The 24,209-nt window shown below is 40.0% G+C and overlaps 1 protein-coding gene across 2 annotated transcripts in view; it reads left to right on the top strand.

The window, feature by feature from the left end:
* efna5b (ephrin-A5b) overlaps positions 1-24,209 on the top strand; it is a 151,607-nt gene that overhangs the window by 111,454 nt on the left and 15,944 nt on the right. For both annotated transcript variants that reach the window (XM_041788326.1, XM_041788325.1), the window contains exon 2: positions 6,112-6,404. In XM_041788326.1, the coding sequence (XP_041644260.1) occupies positions 6,112-6,404 (293 nt within the window). The remainder of the gene's footprint in view (positions 1-6,111; positions 6,405-24,209) is intronic.

Genomic DNA, 24,209 nt, shown 5'->3' with positions numbered 1-24,209 from the left:
GTAAGTAAGAATCCTGTATATACCACTGTTTAAGGCTCAATCGCATTACAACCCTCGATCTAAAACACAGCCCTGCTGCTCCGCTTCGGGTGTTTACCTCTGCAGGTAGGGTGTCCTAATTCTTGTCACTACAGAGGGGTGAGCAGGCCTGCCCACAGATTTGATTGGGCCCCTGAAAACCCCCTGAATGGGTCCACCCTGATTGTGGTTTATTATCAGTGCATGTGTTGAACCAGTAGCATTAGTGCTAGTGTTCTTCCTCAATTTTTCCATCTTTTAGACAATTTGTTTCACTTTTAACCTATTTTCATTACTTTATAACCCCTTCTTCACAATTTTAGTCTCAGGTTTTTGGCCACGTTTTGCTTGTTTTGCCACTGTGACCCATTGTTGCCACTTTTCACCAATTTTTTGCCACTTTTTGCAACCTTTTGACCCATTATTGCCACTTTTTAACCACTTTTCAGTATGCTTTTGCCCATTTTTGCAAACATTTTTTCTTTCTTAAGCTATTTTTGGCCCTTTCAATTCTTTTTTGCCAGTTATCACCTTTTTGTCTTATTTTGCAAGTATTTATTTTCACCTAAATGCTTTTTGAGTTCCTTCTACTTTTATTCTCTGGCACCCTAATGCTTGTCCTCATCATGGCTTATCTATGATTTTTTTGAAAAGGTTATATTTTACCACAGCATAAATAGATACCGTTATTTTTTTGGTTTCTTTGATAAGAGTGGTTATTATTCAGGTAAAAAATGAAATATGGTTACAGATTAATAATGGACCATGATTATCTTCACCTCCATGAGCCCCCCAGCTTAGCTGGGCCTTGGGGGTAAGGTGAAACACACTAGGCACACTCCAAAGTGTATTGAGGAAAATCTCTTAGATTTTGCAAATCAGCAAGTATTTAAGTTAGAACAACGATCTCATATTATATTTTAATGTTGTTTTAATATATTATGGCATTTTTGTTCTGAACAAGCATTTTTTTAAAACATTCATAGCAGAAATGTCTACTATTGTCTTTGTGTCTGTTTTTATAAATGCTACCTGTGACTACTGACATATTGAGTGCTTGGATGGTTGTCCCGTTTCATAAGGGAATATTTTACCACAAGAGGGCACTCAAAATCGAGGGGTAGGGGGACAAAGAAGACTATCCAGTATGCGTAAACAGCACACAAAAATATGTCATTCCCAATAAGCATTGTCAGTCCCTTCATTAGCTCATTGTTACATAATGCATAATGGTGTCACCATTATCCAAGTACAGCAACAGGTGTGGGAGTCATTATGTCAGAGCTCAACAGCTGGTCATTTTATCATCATATATTCATTCATTTTATTTTCATGTATTAGTAACTAACATTTATTAAACATTTAAAGACAGAATAGGGAAATACATTTATTTAATTGGCCAGATTAACAGTGTCTTTAATGCATTAGTTAAAGGTCAATTCAATTAATCAACATAGAAGTGACTTTTAATGCTTAATGCGTTGGTTTAATTGCTATTAAGCCTGCTGCACTCTGCAGACATAATTTTCTGTAGACAAATAGACAATTTTAATTGACACTTTCTTTTGTGTCCACTTTTATCCTGCAGTATATCTGCTATTATATTCTTTTTTTGACTCCAGGGCTACTGTTGCATCTTTCCTGCATATATTTCACCCTTCAGGATTCCAACAGTACACAGCTTTGATTTACATTCCATGTGTGCAAGCTCTTGGTGCTTGAAAGTCCTGTCCTGCTCAGTGGCTGGAGACTGTGTACACACGGTCTCTGCTCAATAGAGGTTTGGTGGTGGTGGTGATAGTGGTGGGTGGAGGGGTGTTTATAGAATAGCAGCAGCCGATTAAAGCTGCCATAAACAAGACACCGGCTGCATCTAAAACCCCCACATTATTCCCCTGATAGAGAGGTTTTTACAAGGACATAAACACAGCTTTCTGTGACATACAACAAGTTGTCCAGGGGAGGAAAATCAAGCTCTGCAAAGACTTGGAAGAAATATACATCTTTGGCTGCATGCAATCACGTCATCCACATATAGTTTAATAAGAAGCTGCTTTAATGATAAAAGCATGGTTGAATAACTCCTGCAAAGGCTGGGGAGCCTAGCAATCCTCTCTCCATTATTCAGCCTCTCTGCTTTTTTGTATTACCTCACCTTATTTTGGAATCAAGTCCTTTCTCTGCAGATAGTGCCTGTTTCTCACCCTCACTCGCTGTCATTAGCAGCTTCTGCCTGTCTCACTGCTGCTTCTTAGCCAGTGTGCCAGGCAGCTCACTGAACTCATAACACAAGCCCTGATGTATGTGCGGGCGAGCTCTAGCTGGGTGTATGATTGTTGCATACATGTGGGAAAGAAAGAGAGTGTGTTACAAATGCCTGTCCTGTCCCTTTTTATGTGCTCACTCACCCAAACATCCTCTGCTTCATTTGCAGTCAGGGCCACGAGCCACTATTCTGACTGCTGAGGCAGGGAGAGAAGCTCCCAGCTGAAACTCTCATTCTCCTCGCTCTCACACACATATACAGTAGACACACACACATAAGCTGGGACAACAGCGGATGGGGGGGTGGGGGGGGGGGATGGCCATTAAGTCGGTGACATTTTAAAGCAGCGAGAGAGATGCGTGGCTTTTCTTGGACCTCCATGGACATGTTTTAAATGAGATGTTACGGATGAGCTACTCCATGCTTGGCGTGTAAACACTCCCACACATTGCTGTTTACCCTACTGGTAAACATAGTAAAGCAACATTTTATGAAAGCTCATGATCACATACACACATGTGCATAAACAAATACGCCAGCCAGTATTAGCATACACTATCGACAAGAAATAGCTGTTGTTTGATTTATCGTCGATTTTCCCTGCATGAGTTGAGGTACCAAAACCAAATTCTGCTCAAACTGTTATCTTAAACGTAAGTGCTTCTGATGCACTGCAATTATAATCTTACATAGTTTGCCTAGACATACCTCTGATTGAAGTAAATACAGCTTAGCATATTGAGCATTTTCTGAGCATGTACAGCCATTTCATCTCTTCTTCAATCAGAACTTTTATACTACATTGGCTTAACCAGCAGAAGTGCAGTTTTGAAAAGAGATCAAGTGCATGGAAAGGGAAGCGATAAAATAAAGTACTGACATTTTTATTCTATTCTGCAGTATATTTTATCATCGGTGACTTTGATGCTTTGAGACCTGTAATGGCAGTTAAAGACTATTTCTTGATCTGCTGTAGTTGTTTCAGAAAATACTCCTTGCTCTTGAGAGGCCTTTTTGTTTAATTGCTGCTTTCTGTAGGAAACATTGAAAACACTCTGTAATGGATACTAAGAACATGGGAGCAACAGAGAAAGTCAGTCTATTATTATACTTGTTGCAAAGTATAACAAATCTTAAAATAGCCTTAAGAGGTTCCTTCCGTCCGTGGCCTTCAGTTTCAGTGAAAGAAAAAAACAGCCAAAGACAGTACATGTGAACTTAAGTGATGCCAACCAATCAAAGTATTTTAAAAATTTTAGTCCAATAAGATGTTGGAGCCAGTATCAAGCAAGATTTGAAGGTGGGACATCTCTTTCTGACACATGGTCACAGGAGCACAGGGTGGGAGAAGAAGGCAAGAATATTTGCCCTAATAATCATGTTTAAAACAGCATAAACATGAAAAAAAACATGTTCATGTATAAAGTTGTAGAGAGGGTTTTTATCAGGTTTTATGAAGTATCTTTTATTTTGCATATTCAGAAATTGTTCTTTTCGTTGCGTGATAAGGGGTTCTTCTTGAGGGGGACTATGCTAACAGTGTGGTTGAATGTAATCATATATTATTTCATGTATTTGTGCTCAAACTAGCTGTCAATGCAATAGCATTTTTATTAATTTTGAATGCTACTTCTTTGAACACATTTTGACAGGAAAAATGACATTAGATTGTTCTATTGGAGGGTTAGGGTTAGGGCAATATGTCACACTCGCCAACAGTGTGTGACAACACGGGGGATGCAGAGTTTCTGGGTGCACAGAAACACCAAAGGTGGTGTGTACAAACTGTAATGAGAACCTCTGTTTCACAGCACAGAAGCTCAGCGTTAGTTCATATGCCCATCCATGATCAGTTACTGGCCAGCTGATCCAAATTACTGCCTCCCAGCTCCCCCAGCCAATCACAGCTCTTTCTCTAAACACAGCTTTGTATTAATAATGATGTACTTCTTACTAATCCCTGCTTATGTTAATGCTGATGCACCATGCTGCTGTTGCTGAGGGTAAAGCATAACATCCTCCACCCCAGCCTCCTCTTTTATAGCATAAAGCTTGCTGCCCCTTCATACTCAGATTCATGCTACTATGGATTAAATGCTTTTGAACTAATTTTATTGTATTCAGTATGCATAGTCATAAATGTATCTATCCATATGGAGGTTTCTAGTCATGTGCTCCCTGGAAATTTAAAGCATACTGCTTGACTAACCCAGGGAGAATCTTTACAGTAGAGCCTTCTCCGCCAAGTAAAACTGTATACATTTTGCAATAAAATGGTTAAATGTGTGATGAGTGTTCTGGAGTGTTCAGTGTGTTACATTTAGCCTAGTAGCATTTAATGGAACAAACTTGTTGAAAATGAAACATAATATAGCATTATCAATATATTGTTATTATATTGTTATAAACATAAAATTGTTTATCTTTACTTAGAATCCGAATCACTTTTATTGCCTAAGTATGCCAACACAACAAGGAAGTTGGAAATCTGTTATTGAGAGGCATCTTTTTCCTAATAAAAATACATTTTAGTCTCCAATGGTTCTATAAATAAATCACACAAGTCAGGATCTTGATATAATGCCTTATGAATATTTTCTACCACCCCATCAAGACTGTACAGTCCAAAAATGTCCTCTATGTGTACAGCCTTACTATGTTAATCCTTAGACTCCAGAGTCCTTGGGATAAAAATTATTTCGAGCCGGTTACACGCTCTGCCCTCTTATGTGTCCTGGGGCTCGAGGAGCCGCTGTTAGAGACGGCAGTGGCGGTTTTCAATTAAAAGTTTCATCAAAACTCTTGTTAGGTTCTGCTCCCGCAACATTAACAACTGGATCTCAATTACAAACTCACACCACCTGGCTTCTGGGTGGAATGAGTCAGGGGTACCAGCTGTGTGTGTACTTGTGCAATTTTGTGGCTCATTGTCGCCTCAAGTGTGTGTGCTAAATTGAGGGCATACCTTGCAAGCTTACAGGTGTTCAGTGTTTTCTCTGTGATGCCCTCTACGGCCTTGAAGGTGAGGGTCGTACCATCTCTGAACTTGAAAAAACTCCAGACAGGAATTTCTCTCTAATTCTGACAGTTGTACAAATATCGACAGGTGAGAGACTTATTTTATGGGCAGCAGAGAGGAAGTAGTGTTTTTGTGTGGATGTTTGTGACAGTGTGTGGCCTTTAGATGAATCTGCCTGTATGTATTGAAACCCTCTGACCCTGTGTGGCCTGTTCTAGATCATTGCGGCAGTAAAGATGCTCTCAGAGACAGCCAGGCTCTGTATATTTCCTATCATGACATTTACTGTCCAGACCGTCCTGTTCCTTGTGATCATTTATAGCCACGGGATGTCTGTTTGTATCTTTCCTTTAGAAGAATACTGAAGAATTGAAAATGTTTTCCATAAAAAAACAAAGACTCTCTCTGTTAGCATATTTTCTCAGGATCTGGTACTTTAGTGTGCTATCATTCGAAGGCAGATGTGTCCACGTGTGAGTAAATATCTTCAGCAATGACAGATTTATAGATAAACCGACCCACCCAAATTTATTGAAGCCAGGAGAGGCGAGTGCTGGTGCTTGTAAATTTCCAGACAATGTTGAAAGAGTGTTGACAGATCAAACTCCCATTGGCTACATATGTATGTGCCGAGTTCAAACAATGCTTTATGCGTCATGATTGAAGCAATAGTTATCCATCACCACACAGATGATTTTACTCCTGTGACTTTTGAAGTGCATTTACATCATTCAGAGTCAAATTTTCTGCTCTTGTCTTTCATAAAAATATGAAGAAATTAACCCTTTCTCCTCTGTTGTACCACCAGGTTCCACCGTGGGGACTACCACATTGACGTGTGCATAAACGACTACCTGGATGTCTACTGTCCTCACTACGAAGACACAGTGCCTGAGGAGCGGACGGAGCGCTACGTCCTCTACATGGTCAACTATGATGGCTACAGCTCATGTGACCACACCTCTAAGGGTTTCAAACGCTGGGAGTGTAACAGGCCGCACTCCCCGAACGGACCACTCAAGTTCTCGGAGAAGTTCCAACTCTTCACTCCCTTCTCCCTGGGCTTCGAGTTCAGACCGGGCAGAGAATACTACTACATCTGTGAGTCATGTTCACTTATATATGGGTACATATGGATGGATAAGGTATTGGCAAAAGTGGATTACTGTTTCAAAGCTCCAAGTTTGGCATCATAAGTAAATACTTAAAATCACTTTGATAATACCCCAATGATGATCTTGATATTCAAATTTCAAATTGAAATACACAGTTAAATCTTTGTGACCTAAAAATGCAAATGAGACCTTCTTAATAGTAATTTTCAAAGCCTTTAAGTGCTGCCAAAAGTAGGTGTTAGATGAGATAATTTACAACATGCTGAAGAAAAAGCTTTTGTTTACATTCTCAGAGCCAATATACACAATGAGTTAGACATCTGACTGTAAAAAATGTTGGATGAGATTTTGTCAGAAAATATTAAGAGGTATGCAGGGCATGCCAAAGTAGAAATCCCCAATTCTCCTTTTGAGCTGTAAAAAATAGATTTAAACTAAATTTGTTTAATGCTAAATAAGGCAAATTTTTCCTAATGGGACCCAAATTTGAAAATAAGGAGCATTTTGAACTTGTTTACTTTGCCTAAATGATTGAAAGGCAAGCCATCATACAAACAGCCATTTGGGAAAAAAAAAAAAAAACACTTCTGGCTCCATATTTTTTTTTTTTTAGCTTGGATCCCAGTTTACTTTTATAATAGAATATAATTAATATAATTCCTTAACCTGTATAATAAGCCAAGAACATCATCACAAAACAGAGGCTTTAGTTATGAAAAACTGAAAACTGCCAGAAAAGGGATGAATGGGGACTATGCATGCATTGCTTCCACATTTGGCATTTGGTGGCTCCCAAAATTCCGGTCGGGAGATTGAAAGCAGAAGAGAATGGTGTATGATGGCTGATTTGTTGTGGTTTAGCACTGTTTAATGAGTTACCCAAGCTGACTGTCAATGACTACTTGAATTTAGCTGAATATGTACAATACAGCACACAGCAATGATGTCCAGAAGTGCTAATTACCAGTTTTTGAAACGTCATTTAAGCATGTTTGGATGCCATTATGTTAAAGAGTAAACACTAACAACAATCCAAACAAACAAAAAAAAAACTGACGAATAAACGCAGTATAGGACGGTTTAGATTCTGTTCGGCTTAGCAGGTATCATTGTGCAGAAGTTGTACAGCAGCCTAATATTCTACTGGAAATATGTCACACCCTGCCGTGCATAGAGCATGTTTGGCATTTACCTTCTCACATTATTCTGCCTGATAAAATAGGTGATGGTATGCATATAGATGTTTTGCAAATCTGCCAAGTAAAAGATAAGAGAAAACTATGACAACCACTCACATCAGCATTTTCTAATGATCCACGTGGACCATGGAGTCCATCCTGCAGGCTACTGTAAATGTTTTTAATTATTTCGTAAAACTGCAACAATGACCCTCTTCCTACTTCAACATCTACCGCACAGCTCAGAATATGAAATTTGCTTATGCTGTATAGTTCGGCAGTTTTTGAAGAGACAAGGGACTTTTAGATTTACTCTACCAGGGTTCAAGTCTGGCCTGCAGCTCCTTTCCCACATTTCTCTCCCCCGTTACATACCTGTTTGTGACTTTATCCACTGTCCACCCAAGATAAAGGCACACAAAGCCCCAGAATATATCTTCCAAAAAAAGGAAAAAAAGAATTCACTCTACATCTCTACTCGCTGATGAGTACCTGGAACGAATGCATAGCTGCATTCACATTCCTTGAGTACTGTGTCCCAGTACACATAAACTGTGCCTAAGAACATGTCTTCAAGTAGACATAGGCACGGTACCTGAGTGCTGTTAGCATGTGTTCCCACTGACCAAATGGAGCCAGACTTTGGGGTCAAGCATTTTTGAAATCAGGCCTGGGTCTCTAATGAGAAACCATCCTTACACTGATCTTCCAAATTTAACTAACCTCAAAACTGTGATTAATATGGCTTTTTAAATTGCTCTATATTGACATTCACAAACTGTATAGAACATGGACATAATCTCAGAACAACTCATCAGTTTTAAAGCAGGGTTTTGAAGCCCAATTATGGTGGTTGCCATATTGGAAATTCTATTTTGCACTAAGTCAGTTACCCATAAATTCCACATACTCTGTCTGTGTAGCAATCCATACTGCGGAGTAAATCACTCACTTTCTGGACTATGCAGTTCCACAGCACACCTTTCAGTCTGTTGCTGCTGCATCCCAGAACGCCAGGTCTTTTTTAAGCAGTGGAGCTGACAAAACATACAAATCCACATAAAGCAGATCAATCCAATTTAAAACTACAACACAGTGCACACTCTATATATATATCTCATCTTTTTAATCAACATTGCGTCTCAAAATGTAATGTAAGCCAAAGGTCATCATTCAGTTAACAGCCTACAGAGATAAAATGACAGCATAGACGGAAAAGAATTTGCTTGTGAGGATTTCATATGGAACCACATATTCCATCTTGCAAACAATAATCTGTTAATTTCAGAAAAAAACTTGTAGTTCTCCCGTGATCATGTGATCGCTCGTCTCCAGCTGCCCAGGTCTGTGCTTCTCTCCAGAAATGAATCCTGTAGGCAAGGGTGGCTGTTGACCAGAGTACCGCTGTGGGCCTGGGATACGGGGCAAGTGGAGTATGTGGAATTTAAAGGTTACCAACGAAGTGGCAGAGTCTAGTTAAGCCTTCCCTGTTAATGCATAACTGTTAGCCTATTAGAGGCGTTTGCATCCAGACTGTCTGGTGGACACTCAAGGAACCGCATTTTTTTACACTCCTGCATTAACTTCATTTTTTAATATCAGGGACTGCTGCTTATTGAGACCTTAAAAAGACTGAGACCTTAAGATAGAAAATGTGTAAAAGACAGCAAACGGCAGAGGGTTAGAATCAGAATCAAGGCTGCTTCAAGTGTGCTTAGTCTCTCAACACAAGAGGCTTTATTTGTCTTTACAAACTACTTAAACATAACTTTTGAAAGTGCAATAATGTTTCCAAAAGCTGGCCAGAATCCTCCATTCATTCACAGATAAATATAAAGCCAAACTTTGTATGAATAACAAACTCAGCCATTCCTTTCCAGATCTAATGTTTTTCTTCTAACACACACACAATGGCTCACACATCCACACTATCCCTCATCCATGTTTTCACAACTCCAGCACAGATCTCTGAGAGGTGGCATTACAGTGATCCGAGTAGACGCTTTTTATACTCTTGCTTTCAGCGGAGCTTTTCACACCGCTCTCAACACTCGAAGAAAACTCTTCCCTAAAATGGCAATGGAATTCACAGGGGAGTAAAATTGAGACAGTTTTTGAAAGTTATAGCTCACGAGCCCTGCTGCACAATGCTGCATCCTTCAAAGAAAATCGCTCTCCTCCCTCCACATTATGTTATGCTCCCATTCAGCTGGCGTTAGATTTGGAGTCTTCTGCCTCTTGGCGTAGGAACTGAGCCTAACGGAGTTCATGTGAAGTTGAGGCCCCTGGGAAATTAGGTCTTATCAAAGCGGTGTGATGGAGTGGAATTGAGTCGAGTTTGTCCTCCCTCCGCAGACGACTTGCACGTAGGAGAGCGAGAAGTCACTGTCATCGCCACTCACACTTAACACATTTGTCACAGGGATACGCTGATTTAACCGAACAGGAAGCTGAGTTACGTTCTCATATGGGTGGCATTAGTGCAATATCATGCAGTGTAATGCAGTTTGGCTTCAGCTATTTGAGGAGAAGTTTATGCACTTTGTGGGCTAATGTAGGAGGAAAAGTGTGTAAATTCCTTCTCAGCGAGGGGCTTTCGGTTTTGACAGTTAACACCCCAATGTTAAACGCTATACTTGTATCTGTTTATCTGTAAAACGGGTCCTGTGGTGTTAATACAGCTCTAGGTGGCCGTCAAAACCCCGAGTCTTGGGTTTTCTCTGACAGAGTCAGGAGTGTAACTGAGCCAAGCCCCACATGCTGGGGTCTGTTTTCTAAATTGGCACCTTTTTATGAAGCAGTTAACCTGACAGCCAGCCAAGACTTCCCTCCCTGTCCTTTATTCATTTCACGTGTTCCCCTCCCTCTCTTTGCTCCCTCACACTTCAGAGTTATGGACTCTTTAAGGCCAAGTCACCTCCCTAATGTTTGCTGTTGTTTCTCAGGTGAAATTATGTTTTCTTTCTCAAACTTGCCCCCAAAACAAATAGACCGAAACTCTTACTAACAGCCTCTCAACAACCAGGTGTTAGGCCATTTGTCAGGTAAAAAATAACCAGATTTCCCTTTGCTTTTATTGCCAATTTGCATGGACAGTCGTACTAAATGAGATGAGGGAGAAATCTAGGGAGTTGGGAGCGTAGATGGGGGTTAGCGAAGGGTTATGCAATCCATCCACTCCCTCAAATCTCTATTTCTAACATTTTTTTAGCCATTGCTGTTGAGAGATGCTTGTCCTAAGGGCTGGATTAAATTACACTGCGACCGACAGGGCTTTCATGGAACACATTCATTCTGCCATAGCACGCCATATTGGTTTAGTGGCCCGCGGCTTCATTGGCCATTGAATGATTCTAGCGTGTAGCCTCTCTGGCTACAGTGGCGGATATTAAAGTCATCTACCATGAAGTCGTCTGACATGTGATTTCCTACTGCCATTGTGTCCAGCCTGGATGTCCATGAGAAGCAGCGGAGGAGGCTGCTGATGGATTGGACGCTCTCTTTAGTGGACAGGCGTGGTGCAGAGGCTGGATGATTGAGAGAGGTAGTGGCATTACTGCATCTATCAGTTTATCTGCAACAACTGCCTACCATCATCATCATGAAAGGGGATCTTCCTCACTAACTGTTGAAAACAGACAACCTTTCAGGTTGCATGGGGTTTCATCATTTTATCTCCTTTTAATATAAGGCAGTCAGTCATTAATACAACTTCCTAACTCAGGAATAGGAAAATAAGCCCCAAAATTTGAGTACAACTGGGAATTTCTCTGAAGAGTACAAAGTTATTATGGTATTTGTCACAGGAATTACATGGTGGCTTATTAAACTTATCAAATTTGATTAGAAAATAAATCTGGCTCATTGGCTTAACTTGATTATCTTTAATCTCTTTAAACCCGCCAAAAGCAGGTCTGTTGGGCACTGTTATGGCAAACAAGACCCTGGAAAAAGTTAGTCTTGTCAAGAGCTCTCAGTTAGTAGCATGTGCCTGCTGATCTCAAGGCAAGGGAGGCGGGGCTTAATTGCTCCAGCTTCTCTCTATGACCATGACCCGGTTCCACCATGACACTTTTGCTCTGCTTTGGGTTTGGTTTGTGCTGATGTCACTTTCAGTGTGACGCAACTGCTCAGCTAGGCTGAGTGGCAGAACAGTCTGAAACACTGCTCTATGGGAAATGGATGAAACTGGGCAAAAACAGACTAGTGTCCATTTAAATCAGGGAATACTGACAGAGAGCCATTATTTCCTGAAAACACAGTGGACCATGGACATTATAATAATAACACGTGAATACTGCACATGTTCATAAACTGAGCTTCCTGATATTATGGTGAGCTCAAGCGCTAGTGCATGCATTAGTTATGATATCTCCAGAACCGTTTAACGGATCCCTGTGGAGTAAATTGTGATTGGAAGTAACCTTTTTGCCAATCTACAGACAGACTCTGTTATTTCTGTTCCTTCCAGAACTTTTTAAAGTGCTGTTTTTATTCAGAGCTTTGATACTACAAATCCACATTGCTAAATCTATGATACTGGGAGCAAAAGACAACAACATCCTGTTAGCCTGTCGACCAATCACAATGCTCCAATCTCTTCTGTTAAAGATAACTGAGGATTCAGAAAAGAGGTTTTAATTGGGCAGAAATCACGTGTTTGACAAAATCGGATCTGTTTTTATGGTGAAATGAGAGAAAATGATGGCAAACATACCTTTAAAATGGTTATCTTAAACATAGGTATAAATTATCAGCCCCCAGTTTCTTAAATGGTGTCTTTCTTTTTTAAGATAGATTTTTGGGCCTTTTTGCCCTTATTGGAGAGACAGAACAGAGCTGGAAACAGGGATAAGAGAGTAGGGAATGACATGCAGGAAAGGAGCCTGCTAGACTCAAACCCTGGCCACCAGCACAACCACTAGGCCATCTGCGCCATGAACAGCACATTTCTAGATGAGCTTGTGGTTCGGTTGCACCCCATGTATGAGGGCGCCTCGGGGTCAAGCCAGGCCTACAGCTCTTTTCTTGCATGTCTTTCCCCCACTCACTCATCCCTGTTCCCAGTTCTATCCACTGTCCTCCTCTATCAATAAAGCCATGAAAAGCCAAAAAAGGAAATCTTAAAATTACAAAGATAAACTAAAGACTGTCCAGAAATCCCACCATTTTGGTGTCAACTTACCTGTTTGCTTGGGGCAGGGGTAACCAGGGATAGGATTATAGATGGATCCTTCTGCACAAACTGTTGCTGGTAATGTAGGCACAGTAGTGCAACACAGCATACCCATTGGCATACCCATACCCTGGTGAAGTTTTCTTGTGCAAGATGCTGAACATCTAAGGATTTGAAAATGACTATGGCTATAGCAAAAAAAATAAACAGATAATGTGTAGAAAGAAGAAAAATATTTGACTGTAAAAAAAAGCCCTGATACCTTTGTCCAGTCTGTCCAAATTAACAATATGCTGACTATGAAACAGTGTTTGTGTTCAGAGATAACAGCCAGAGAGAACTGAATCCATTTTATTTCTGTTGCAATAATATTGTAGAGCAGGTTGGCTTGCTCTGTCATTTTTTAAGCCATGAAGAGTCAAAATCTTCCAGCTGTGATGATTCCAAAGGTATTATCTGCAGTTAATGTGTGTCTGATTACACCATCATTGCTCAGTGGAGTGAGGGCAAAACTTGGCTCCTTTGCCTGATAAGTATAATGTTATGTAACCAGTGTGAAGCCCAGTGAATGTGAGAACAATATTTAACTCAGAGTTTTATCATGACATGGATTTGCCAGCTACATAGCTGATTATATGCAGTTTCTTTGTTGTTGTTGATGAGAATGGAGGCTATTGTCAGATATGATACAATCAGTATGTGCTGGTGTGCAACCATGAGGAAAAACTGATTAAGGCTTAGCTGAGGGCTACGTTTGCATTGTTTCATAGTCACAGTTCACTATCAAGCTTTCTCACATTTTGTGTTTCATTCTTGGCCCAACAATTAAAGGTGGTCCACATGTACCAACACTTTCACTATTGAACAAACACATCACTGATATAAAGCCAAAGTAAAAATCATGAGGTTAAGATGATCATAGTGGCAAAGCTTTGAACTCATGTAGTGAAGCTTATAAAATCAAGATATCTCTCAAAATAATAAGGGTATGAAAAGAGACTATTATAGATGAATAATCATTAAAGGCTAAGAGGTTGTGGTGTCAGAAGGCCTATATGGCCTTGTCTGCTCTGAAATATACCCGTGTTTTTTCATTGGATCATTAAAGTTCGTCTCATCATCTCCTATCATGCATAAAAATGTTGAGTACCCGAGGCCAAATGTCTAAATAATAAATCTCAAACAGTAATTAGTGACTTCTTTCACGCTAAAATATTTAGGTACTTATTAACTTTAATTGTTATGAAGTTGGCTGCAGGGTGATAGAGTGGTTAGAGCTGTGGCCTCACAGAAAGTTCCTGATTCGAACCCAAGGTCAGACAGGGGCCTTTCTCTGCTCTCCCTGTGCATATTTGGATTCTCTCCCAGGTTGTGTGTCAATTTAAGGGTAGTGTCCTTCAGAGGACCCAGCCTTGGTAGACTATGTAAATTGCTCAGGCCTGTCTGAAAAGAGACAGCCTGGTCTAGAATCCCATGTTTGTGTTATCAGCTGTCCCAGCCATGACTTTTTTGTTTGTCAGCACTGCTTGTGTCACCTTGACACCTGAAAAGCAGCTGAGTTAGCTAACAAAGCTACCTTCTCACAACTAAACCTATTATTTAAAGCTAAATCAGTTTTTTTTTCTTATGCCAGTGTTGGCAACAATTCATTTGAGCTGAAACGAATGTCTTACATCCTAAAGTGTATTGCAGGGCTGCACGGCAGCGCAGGGGTTAGTGCTGTTGCCTCACACCAAGAAGGTCCCTGGTTCACTTCCCAGTCAGGGCCTTTCTGTGTGGAGTTCGCATGTCCTCCCTGTGCACACGTGGGTTCTCTCCGGGTACTCTGGCTTCCTCCCAACACCAAAAAAAAAACGCTCATTAGGTTAACTGGTGACTCTAAATTGGCCGTAGGTGTGAGAGTGAGCGTGCCTGGTTGTATGGCTTTATATGTCAGCTCTGCGATTGACTGGCAACCAGTCCAGGGCGTACCCCACCTCTTGCCCAATGGCAGCTGAGATAGGCTTCAGCCTTCCCGCGACCCCTAACGAGATAAGCTGTATAGAAAATGGCTGGATTCTAAAGTGTATTCCTTGGTAATCTGAAAGTCCACCAGCTTGTAGGAATTTTTTGTTATGTTGGCCAACAAGGTGGACATAAAATGGATCTTTTATTGACACTGCTGTAAATAAATAGGTTTGTACATGCACTCTCCTAAGGATACAGCCCCTCAGATGGGAGTCTGCTTAGGGCCTCACTTTGGCCATGGGGTAGCCCTGGTCCTGTGATTGACTGGCGCCTGGTTGTAATATAGTCCAGGATGTAACCCTTCCTTTCACCCAGTAAGAGTTAGAATCAGCTCTATCCTCTGCCACCTCAAACAGGATAGCGGTAGATTGTCAAAGTTCTGAATAATTTGATACTTTTCATTTTCTTCATAATTTACCAAAGAATAAAAGAGAAAACTGAAATAGAGGCAGCACTGTCTAAGTTGTCAACATTACAGTACAGTAATTCAGACAGTGTGTTGGACTTTACATGCAATTTTTAGTGACAAAAGCAAAAAAACTGTAGCCAGTATTGGGTACTTAGGACTGTTATGCTAGTACCTCTGAGTTGGCGATAGCCAGGGCCGAAGGGGTCATGTTCCATCTGTCTGTTCTTGTGAACACACTATCTCAAGAATGCTTCGGTAAATATTTCTGTGATTTGCCACCAACGAATCATGGATAAACTGAATAGATTTTGGAGGTCATAGGTCAATGTAAAGGTAATTGGGCCTCATGTTCATTCATTGCTTGAGAAAGGGATATCTCAAGAACACTTTGAGAAACCTTTTTCGTACTTTGCACACATGTCCACTCTGACTCATGGCTGAAGTAATTCCATTTTGAAGGTTAAAGGTCAAAAGCAAAGGTCATGGAGCCCCATGGTCCTCCCTTGCTCATGAATGGGACATCTCAAGAATTCTTTGAGGACTTGTCTCTAAACTTTGTGGAAATGTCCACTCTGACTCAATGATAAATTAATACGATTTTGGTGGTACAACAACAAGATCAAAAACCCTCCCGTCTTCTCAACTCAACACTGTACTCTGACTATTTGGCAATTTATACCTAATAGAGGCATTTAACTAACAGGTAGTTCTAAATTATTTTGCGTTTATGATCAAACTTGATTTTGACTGGTAGTGTATCTAATTTTAAGATTCTGGTTTTGTGACCAGTAAAGCCTGGTGTTAGTTCATGCAGGACATGGAAGTCATACCCCCAGCTGTGATCAGCTGACGGCCAGCTAATCCCGATTATCGCCACCCAGCACCCACAGCCAATCACAGGTCCGTCTCTCAACAAAGTGGTGTATTTAAATATGACATACGTCTCACTAATCCCTGCTTGCATTAATGCTGATGCACCACGCTCCTGCTACAGCTGGCAAAGCTTAACCTCCTCCACCCCAGCCTCTTCGTTTTCAGCATAAAGCTTGTTGCACCCTCATATTCAGATTCATGATACTATGGATTCATTGCTTTTAAATTAATTTTATTGTATTCAGTGCACATTGTAATAAATGTATCTATCCATATGGGAGGCTCTAGCCATGCACTCCCTGGAAAGTCAAAGCATGCTGCTTGACTAACCCAGGGAGCATCTTTTGAGCAGAGCCTTCTCTGCCAAGTAAAACTGTGTATGTATTTTGCAATAAAATGGTTAAATTTATGATGAGTGTTTTTGATTGAACCAGAGTAAAAAATATGTTGGGTTTTAACACATATAAGCTGTAACACTTAAGTGCCTAAAAATTGCATGAGCTCAGCAAAACATGATACTTTATATATACATGGTAAATATGGTATGAAGAGGTCTGCAGTTCTGGACAAGGTCAGTGGTCAGACTCTGCCCTTGTAGCCCATTTGCTTACATTGTGTGAGTGTAGTGTAGCATAGCTAACAGGGAAAATCTTATGCATCATTAACCACTGAAGCTGACCATACTGCACACCTGCACTAAACAGAAATGTCAATGTAGCTCGGGCTGGAGGTCACAGTCTATGAGGACATAAGGCAGAGGTTAGCACTAAATCTGAATGGGCTGACATACCCATATATCATGTAGAGGAATTAATAAAGTGCAGTTTTTCTTTAGTTTTATAGCACTTTAATACCTTGATAGAGATGGACTATATATTCAAAATCAATACTAACTGATTCTGCTGTATAATTAATTAAAAGTAAGTTAAATTTAATACAGAGCGGCAGAGACCCTATATATAAAAGTGCTCGTAAACACAGCATCAGAATATTAATCTTTTCCACATCTCTAATAACTTTCTGTAGCCAAATGACCGGAGGGAATGGAGGATGAAAAATCGGCCCTCGGTGACGTGATTGATTAGCTTTCTTGTTTGCAGATGAAAATTAAGCTGTCAAATCATATTCCAGCCGAGAAAATAGCCGTTAATGGTGTTTTCACCCTGCGAGTTCGATGCGGGTCGAGGGTTGATTTGTTGTATCTCTGATAAAATTAGAGCGAGGAGACAGGCTTCTGCTGTCATCTGCTTCAACAACAGAAACAGCTTAATCAACGCTAGCAGGACGGAGGGAATTTACTCAAATGGAGGTCATAATTCTTCATTTCAGTTAGTGTCAGCCTCTCCCCTCTCTCTCTGAGGCAGGTAATTTGAAGGCAAGATGAAAGCTGGAGCTCCATCCCTTCGGAGATAACACACAGCTGTGTTTTCTCTCATGGTCAACACAAGACAGAGAGAGGGACACAAACAGAGGCTTATATTAAAGATGTCAAAATTATTTGGTGGAGATGCAGAGAGTAATCTAATAGCCACATTTGTAAGCGATTCAGCAAAACGCAGCATTAGCAGTAAGTGAGTTACAGCTCAGAAGTGTGTGCCTGTGAGTCAGACAGCAGGGATAAGCGCACAGTCAGAGCACTTCTGAGGCCAGAGTTCACACAGTGCATTCATGGTTTAAGTGAAACCCATCTCGCAGAATGCTGATGCGAGCACGTTTTTCTAATATGGACACAACTCCTCGATCGCGTTATTTGAGTGATTTTAATCTGAAAAGGGCAGAAATCCAATATCGGTGGCAGCTTGCTGCAATAGAGGAGTGAATGAGCCGAGTTAGGGTTTTTCAGATGTGTAAAATGTGTGGCAAATAGGAAAGCACTTGGTGTGATCATGCTGTGGTAGATTGTCAGCAAAGAGGATGTTGTTTACTTCCTCTCTTGCATGTTAACGTACAGGACTAGTACCGCTTCTGGTGCAAAACAGAATCAATAACACCTGCGCATCTCACATCTGGCGGGAGTTTATAGATATGTCTAGATTTCTAGGATACAGTATACAGTAATAAAACAACCCTAATGGAGTCAGTGGCAAATATTAAATTAACATGAGCGCAGTAGCTGACAAACCCAGATGCTTGGCAATGATTAAGCCATGCTAAATTAGAAAGAATGAACATTTGGTTTGGCTTCACTTCCTATAAATTCCCACAGGCATGTGTGCAAAATTCAACCCAAGATTGATCTAAATAGAGAGCTAAGATGCAAAATAAATCCTTTAAAACTCATGCTAGATTTTAAGGTAAAATGAAGCAGACTGATATTAGTATTCAATTAATTTTCCCACAGAATGGTGCTGTATTTGGGTGGCAGGGGTGGCAGAGGGGGGCAACCGCCTTATTTTGTAAGTTTATGTTTTGTGTCTTTCTGATCTTTTAGTATTCATCAGCAGTATGTTGTATAAAGAGACTCAAATATTATCAGTCATATTTGAAAAATTTCTAGTCCAGCATAGCAGGTGGGCTGCATTCAAGACTTAAGTAAGATAGCATACTGCAACCACCATCTTAAAGTGCAGGAGTGCAGGAGAATAAATGCACTAAGTTTCAGCAGAAAAATAGTTAAAACAAAGGCATATGAAGCCTATTTTTTTAAAATAGAATTTTTTTCCTCATTTATGCACAAATTAACACCACTTTCATGCATGCTGGGTGGATGAAAAACTGGCAAAGATACCTTGGCAGCTGTAAATATACTTGGGTGGCCCACCCAAGAATCATCTATGTATTGGTCTCTTCAAGACCATCAAAAGCAAACAAAACAGTCTGTATAAAGATTTATTTTTTCTTAATAGTTTTGATTTTATTCTAAACGTTATATGCAACCTTTAAATTTTGATATACGTGTATACAGATTATCAGCCTGGTTGATTACTGGACCAAATATTACACATTCAGCATTTAATCTTACCAGTCAGTTTTAAAAACAGCACTTTTTTGATTATGCAATTTATTTTATTATTCATATACATTTTGTTGGTCTTATATGCACACAGGTTATATCATCCTCGTCTAATGAAATCAAGCATGTAGTGTTAGTTCAGGCAGGGCATGGAGTTAAGCGCTGCCATAATTGAGATCAGCTGATCTAAAGCAAACCCTCATCTGACAGCCTGCTGATTTGCTCTAAGCACACTATTGGCTAATCACTCTCGGGCTTCCTTATTCTAACTGCTCTTGCCTGGCCATGCTCTTTCTGTAAGCTGCTCTAAAACCCTCCTCCACCCCTGCTCCTTCTTCATAATGCATCTGACTTAATCAATCAATTTGCTGCATCTCTCCCTGCTTTATACTATCCTTACCAGTATAGGAAGAGAAGAAACGTGTTTTTCTTGCTTTATGCTTTCCATGTCCGCTCTTGGAACAGCAGGAGGATCCCCGAACAGCCACACTGCTAAACTAAAATTGCAGTGCTAATTCATAACATCATCTTTATAGCTGCAAATCATGTGTTTCTTGATTAAGTGGTCCTGACTGCACTACTCATTACCTGTCTCTGTATTAGCCTTGAAAAACTAAAAGCAGTTAACACCTACTTCATATAGTAAAAATGAAACAATTTTGCAATAACTCCATTTGGGTTTGGTGTTCTTAGCTCTGTTAATGTTCCAACCCCTCCTACTTGGAGATGCTCTATGTAAAGGCACAATAGTGAATAGAGTGGAAAATATTTTGTTGGGAGCTGCAGTTACTCTAAGAGGAAGTAAGAACTGCAATGCTGACTAGAAATAATTCTAATTCTGCTTCACCATTTCAGAACACGGAGTGAGGAGAGGAGTCAGTATAGTGTTTGTTTTGGTCTGAGAGAGTGTAGACATCAACTCTGACAGTCACATTTTAAACCTTTATGTCTGAAACTGTTGGTTGGGATCAGCTGTAAGACAAAGTGATTATTTGCATGCTGCCAAAGCAGCCCTTTATTCTCTTTTACACAAAAACATTCAAAGAAAGAGATAAATTTGTCTATCAGAAGAAAGCAGGATGATATTATTCATCTGAAAACATTGGGTCAAAATCTACAGAGATTAGAGGCACCACTTTGTCCAAAAGGATCACAAAAATCGACAAACTATAAGTTCCTCAGTGCACCTTTAGTATTCATAAAGCTTTTCACAAGATCATAAAAGATCTTATTCAACTTTACTGGACAGCAACATGCACTTAAAGCTCAAACTCATCCAAGAAAATATGGACTATAGCTGTCTTCTGATTGATCATAAATCCTGTACACACCTTGTTCCTCTGAGAGAAGAAAAGGGCTCATAGAACAGGCAGCAGCAGGAAAATGGCATTAATGGACAAATAAAATAGAGGCAGGGACTGGTGTATGCAGTCTGTGTTTTGTTGAACCTTTGGGAGGTTTGCTAATAATGATAAAGAGCCGGTGCTGTTCCATTTGCGGTACAGGCACAGGAACCTGCATATGGACACCATCATAACTCAGCCCTTTCATTTATTCACATGAAAAATCCGACCTGTCATCAGCATTCAGAAATGATCCCACAACATGGAGTAATGTGACGTGGAAGTGGATACACATGCACTCGTGTACAATATGCATAGATATGCATGAACAGGGAGACTGAAAAGCCACAAGGATGCACACAGTCTGGAATGCATTATTCTAATCCTGATGGATGGATGGACATTCCACCACCTCAGTCTCCCCTGGTTACTACATGATTTCTTGTCTCTCCTTTTTATATCATCTCTCTGTATTGGCACAGTAGTACTTAAATAGCTCTACCTTAATCTCAGCTATTTGCTTTTGTCCTCATGCTGCATGCTACAGACACACTGGAGATGTGCAGGATGGTGGACTATTAAGAAAAACCCTGAATAAAGCTAATGAAATGAAGGCTCAGCAAACGTTTTTTATGCAATGGTCTTTTCAGAGGTATCAACTCAATAAGGCTTTTATAAGCTTTCATTTGAAAGATTTGTTCTTGCATCCTTCTTACTAATCAGACAAATGTAGAGTCAGTGCCAAGCTGCACTGAAACCTTTTAAGTAGCTCTCAACATCAAAACACTTAAGCACCAAATCGATGATGCACATGCCTTGCACCTTCAATCCGTTTTTCCGGTTTTAATGAATTTGGAGCCTCATGTTTGGTTTTTTTTTGCATGACAGAGGGAGCCCTAAACAAATCTAGAGGTAATTAGTAGACTTTTAGCCAAGGCATCTGGTTTGACTTCATTGACAGAAAAGGTACAAACTGTAAATCTGTAAAAGTGTAAATCCATTTAGCTGGAAATCCAAATCCAGGTTTTTAAGAAGATTTTGACATTTAACTTTTTTACTTGCACTTAGCACTCAATATTATTATTATTATTATACCAATATTATATACATTTAAATGTATTTATCTGCAGTTATATCAATTTAGAACTTAAATATTGTTATACATGACTTACATGTGCATCAGCATTAATGCATTAATTAATGCAAGCAGGAACTACATCACATGTAAATACACCACTGTGATGAGAGATGGATCTGTGATTGGCTGTGGGAACTGGGAGGCCATAATTGGGATCAGCTGGCTGTCAGCTAATCACAGTATGACTCCTGTGTCATGAGTAATATCTTCTGATTTATGTTTCTGTAATCAATTAAAGGGGACATATTTTACCCCTTATGACAAGTTTATATTGGTCTCAGAGGTCCCCAAAACATGCCTGGGAAGTCTGTTGCTGAAAAAACACTCCAGTATTGGATTTTTGTATGTCTAAAAAACCCCAGTTTCAGCCCTGCACAGAAAGAGCTGTTTCTGTGACTGTTCCTTTAAATGTTACTGAGCTGTTTGATTCCGCCCCTTTCAGGAAATGCATCTGAAATAATGGATGTGGCTCTCCTGATCTGAGAGGATGATCAGTAGAGGAGGCAGGAACTTTCTTCCAAGTGGTGAGGACCAATAGAACATGGGGGCGGTGCTAACTACCCACATGACATCATGAGGGGAAAATCTGAGAATGGCTTGTTTCAGCACACTTTTTCTGAAAGGTGGAGAAAGAGAAGGGGGGAAGGAATGGATTTTTCTTGAACTTGAGGGAATTGTGGACAGGCCAGGGGCAAAGTGATTTTTGCACAATATGTCCCCTTTAATATCCTCTACTGATACTGATTATGGAATTAAATGAATTATGCGATTAAAGTCCAAGCATCTCTTACACTTGGAGTCCATTCTGCAATGTTTTTTAATGGTTTATTTTAATTTGGACATAACTGAAATTTTACTACTTCTACTCCAATTGCACATAACCCTGCCTTCTCATGCTCTCCGTCAATTGAGGGATATTTTTCTGTTAATTAGGAAAAATGTGCACAAGCTCCAAGCTTGGGAGGACAAGAATGTTATAAAATAAAGAAGGTGTGATCAGTTCTGCTGTTTAGGAATACTTATGAATCTGATGTTTGTTTCTCTAAAGAACAACTTCAAGAAAATAATGATGCTCATTATTTAAACCCTCCTCTTATTGGATAAAGTGCAGTGATTGGTCCGTCAGGTGAAACTCGATCCTAACAGCCAGGGCACCAGACACTTGTGCCCGAGCAAATAAAACATGAGCTTACATATTGGTCTGGATGCCAGGCTAAATATGAACTTCAAACACATCAGTAAATGGTAACAAATCAGTCGGATATATTTACAGGCCCCTGAGAAGATCCAATAACATAAGAACAAACTGTTAAAGGTCTGACTGTGACGAGCCCACTGGATTTTTAAGAGTCCCCTTTCAAAAACAAACCCAAACCAGCCCGTTGGCCACACTTGACTAATAATAGACTATGAGCTGGGTCAGAGCACACTTGTTGACAGCCTGGAGAAAGCAAAGTAGGAGAGAAAAGTCTCTAATCAAGTTACGTGACTTGGAGCACCAATAAAGTAGTCATCACTTTGTCTGCCGGGTAAGAGAAAGGGCGTAAAACACCAAGAGATGGGAGGTAAAGTAGGACATAGAAGGGCTGTGATTCAGAGGGTGTTCTCAGTGTGCTATGATTCATGCATAACAGCCGTCTTCACTATCATTTTATCCTTGGCCATTTAACCATTAACACATACATTATCAAGCCAGTGCATTAGTCATTATGTTTAATTGGTTATTGTTAAATTGTTTGTTCATTTTCCTTCTTACTCTACTGCAATGAACACATTAATGTAAGCACAAACACACACAGTTTATTCAGTGGGTGGATACTTGGGCTGAACCATAATATTATGATTCCATGGAATACACTTACTGCAGTAATGAAACATTATGATATACAGTGATTTATTATTCTGCGGCTGCTTTGAAAAGCTTAACTCCCCCTTAGATTAAATAATCACCATATTTATTGTAATAAGAGTGCAAAGACTTTGATGAAATTGAAGGCTTTTCAGATTTTAATCACCCGCTTTTCATTTGTAAGAGGGAAAGCAAGTACATTTTTGGATAATCTTAAGGAGATATTTAACAAAATAATGACATTTATGAAACATTAACAGGGTAGTGACAGGAAATCATTCTGTCCAATTAATATACAAGAATGTTAGGGAACTAGTGCGCTGTTTGGTTAGGAATTATTGATTTTAAATCACTGTACCTGCTCAGCCTATTATTCTGTCTCCTTCTGTGAGTCTGTCATTAGGTGTGTCATGAGGAACGACTTTCACTCACCTCTGTTGGAGGTTGAAAGATGAAAGTTAAGAGCAAAAGGCCAGCTATCACCAGGTGCAGAGAGTTTATGTTCCCTCAGCTGTTTGAGGAGCACTGCTTCTTTATTCCCTCCTATTGTGTGTTAGCTGTTGTAGCATCTGGTTAATGGGCCTCTGCAGAGGAGAATCTCTTCCATCTTGTCTCACACACAGGTTGTGTGTATTCTCACACATAAAGTTTCTATGTAGCGGTGTGTAGTCTTGAAGCTTTTGTATATATATTTTAGCTGTCTTTAAGATGCCTTGGTAGAAGAGTATGCTGCTTTAGAGCTGGCCGAATGCAGGAAGGACACCTACATTGTATGACAATATATTCAGTATCTGCTAGAACTGTATGAGCGGTATTGTAGTGTTAAGAAGGTTATATCAGAGTAGTTTATAACACTCACTATAGG

The sequence above is a fragment of the Cheilinus undulatus genome, linkage group 5 (genome assembly GCF_018320785.1).
Source record: "Cheilinus undulatus linkage group 5, ASM1832078v1, whole genome shotgun sequence".
NCBI classification, from domain to species: Eukaryota; Metazoa; Chordata; class Actinopteri; order Labriformes; family Labridae; genus Cheilinus; species Cheilinus undulatus.
The sequence above is the reverse complement of the archived record's forward strand: the minus strand, read 5'-3'. Positions and strand labels throughout refer to the sequence as shown.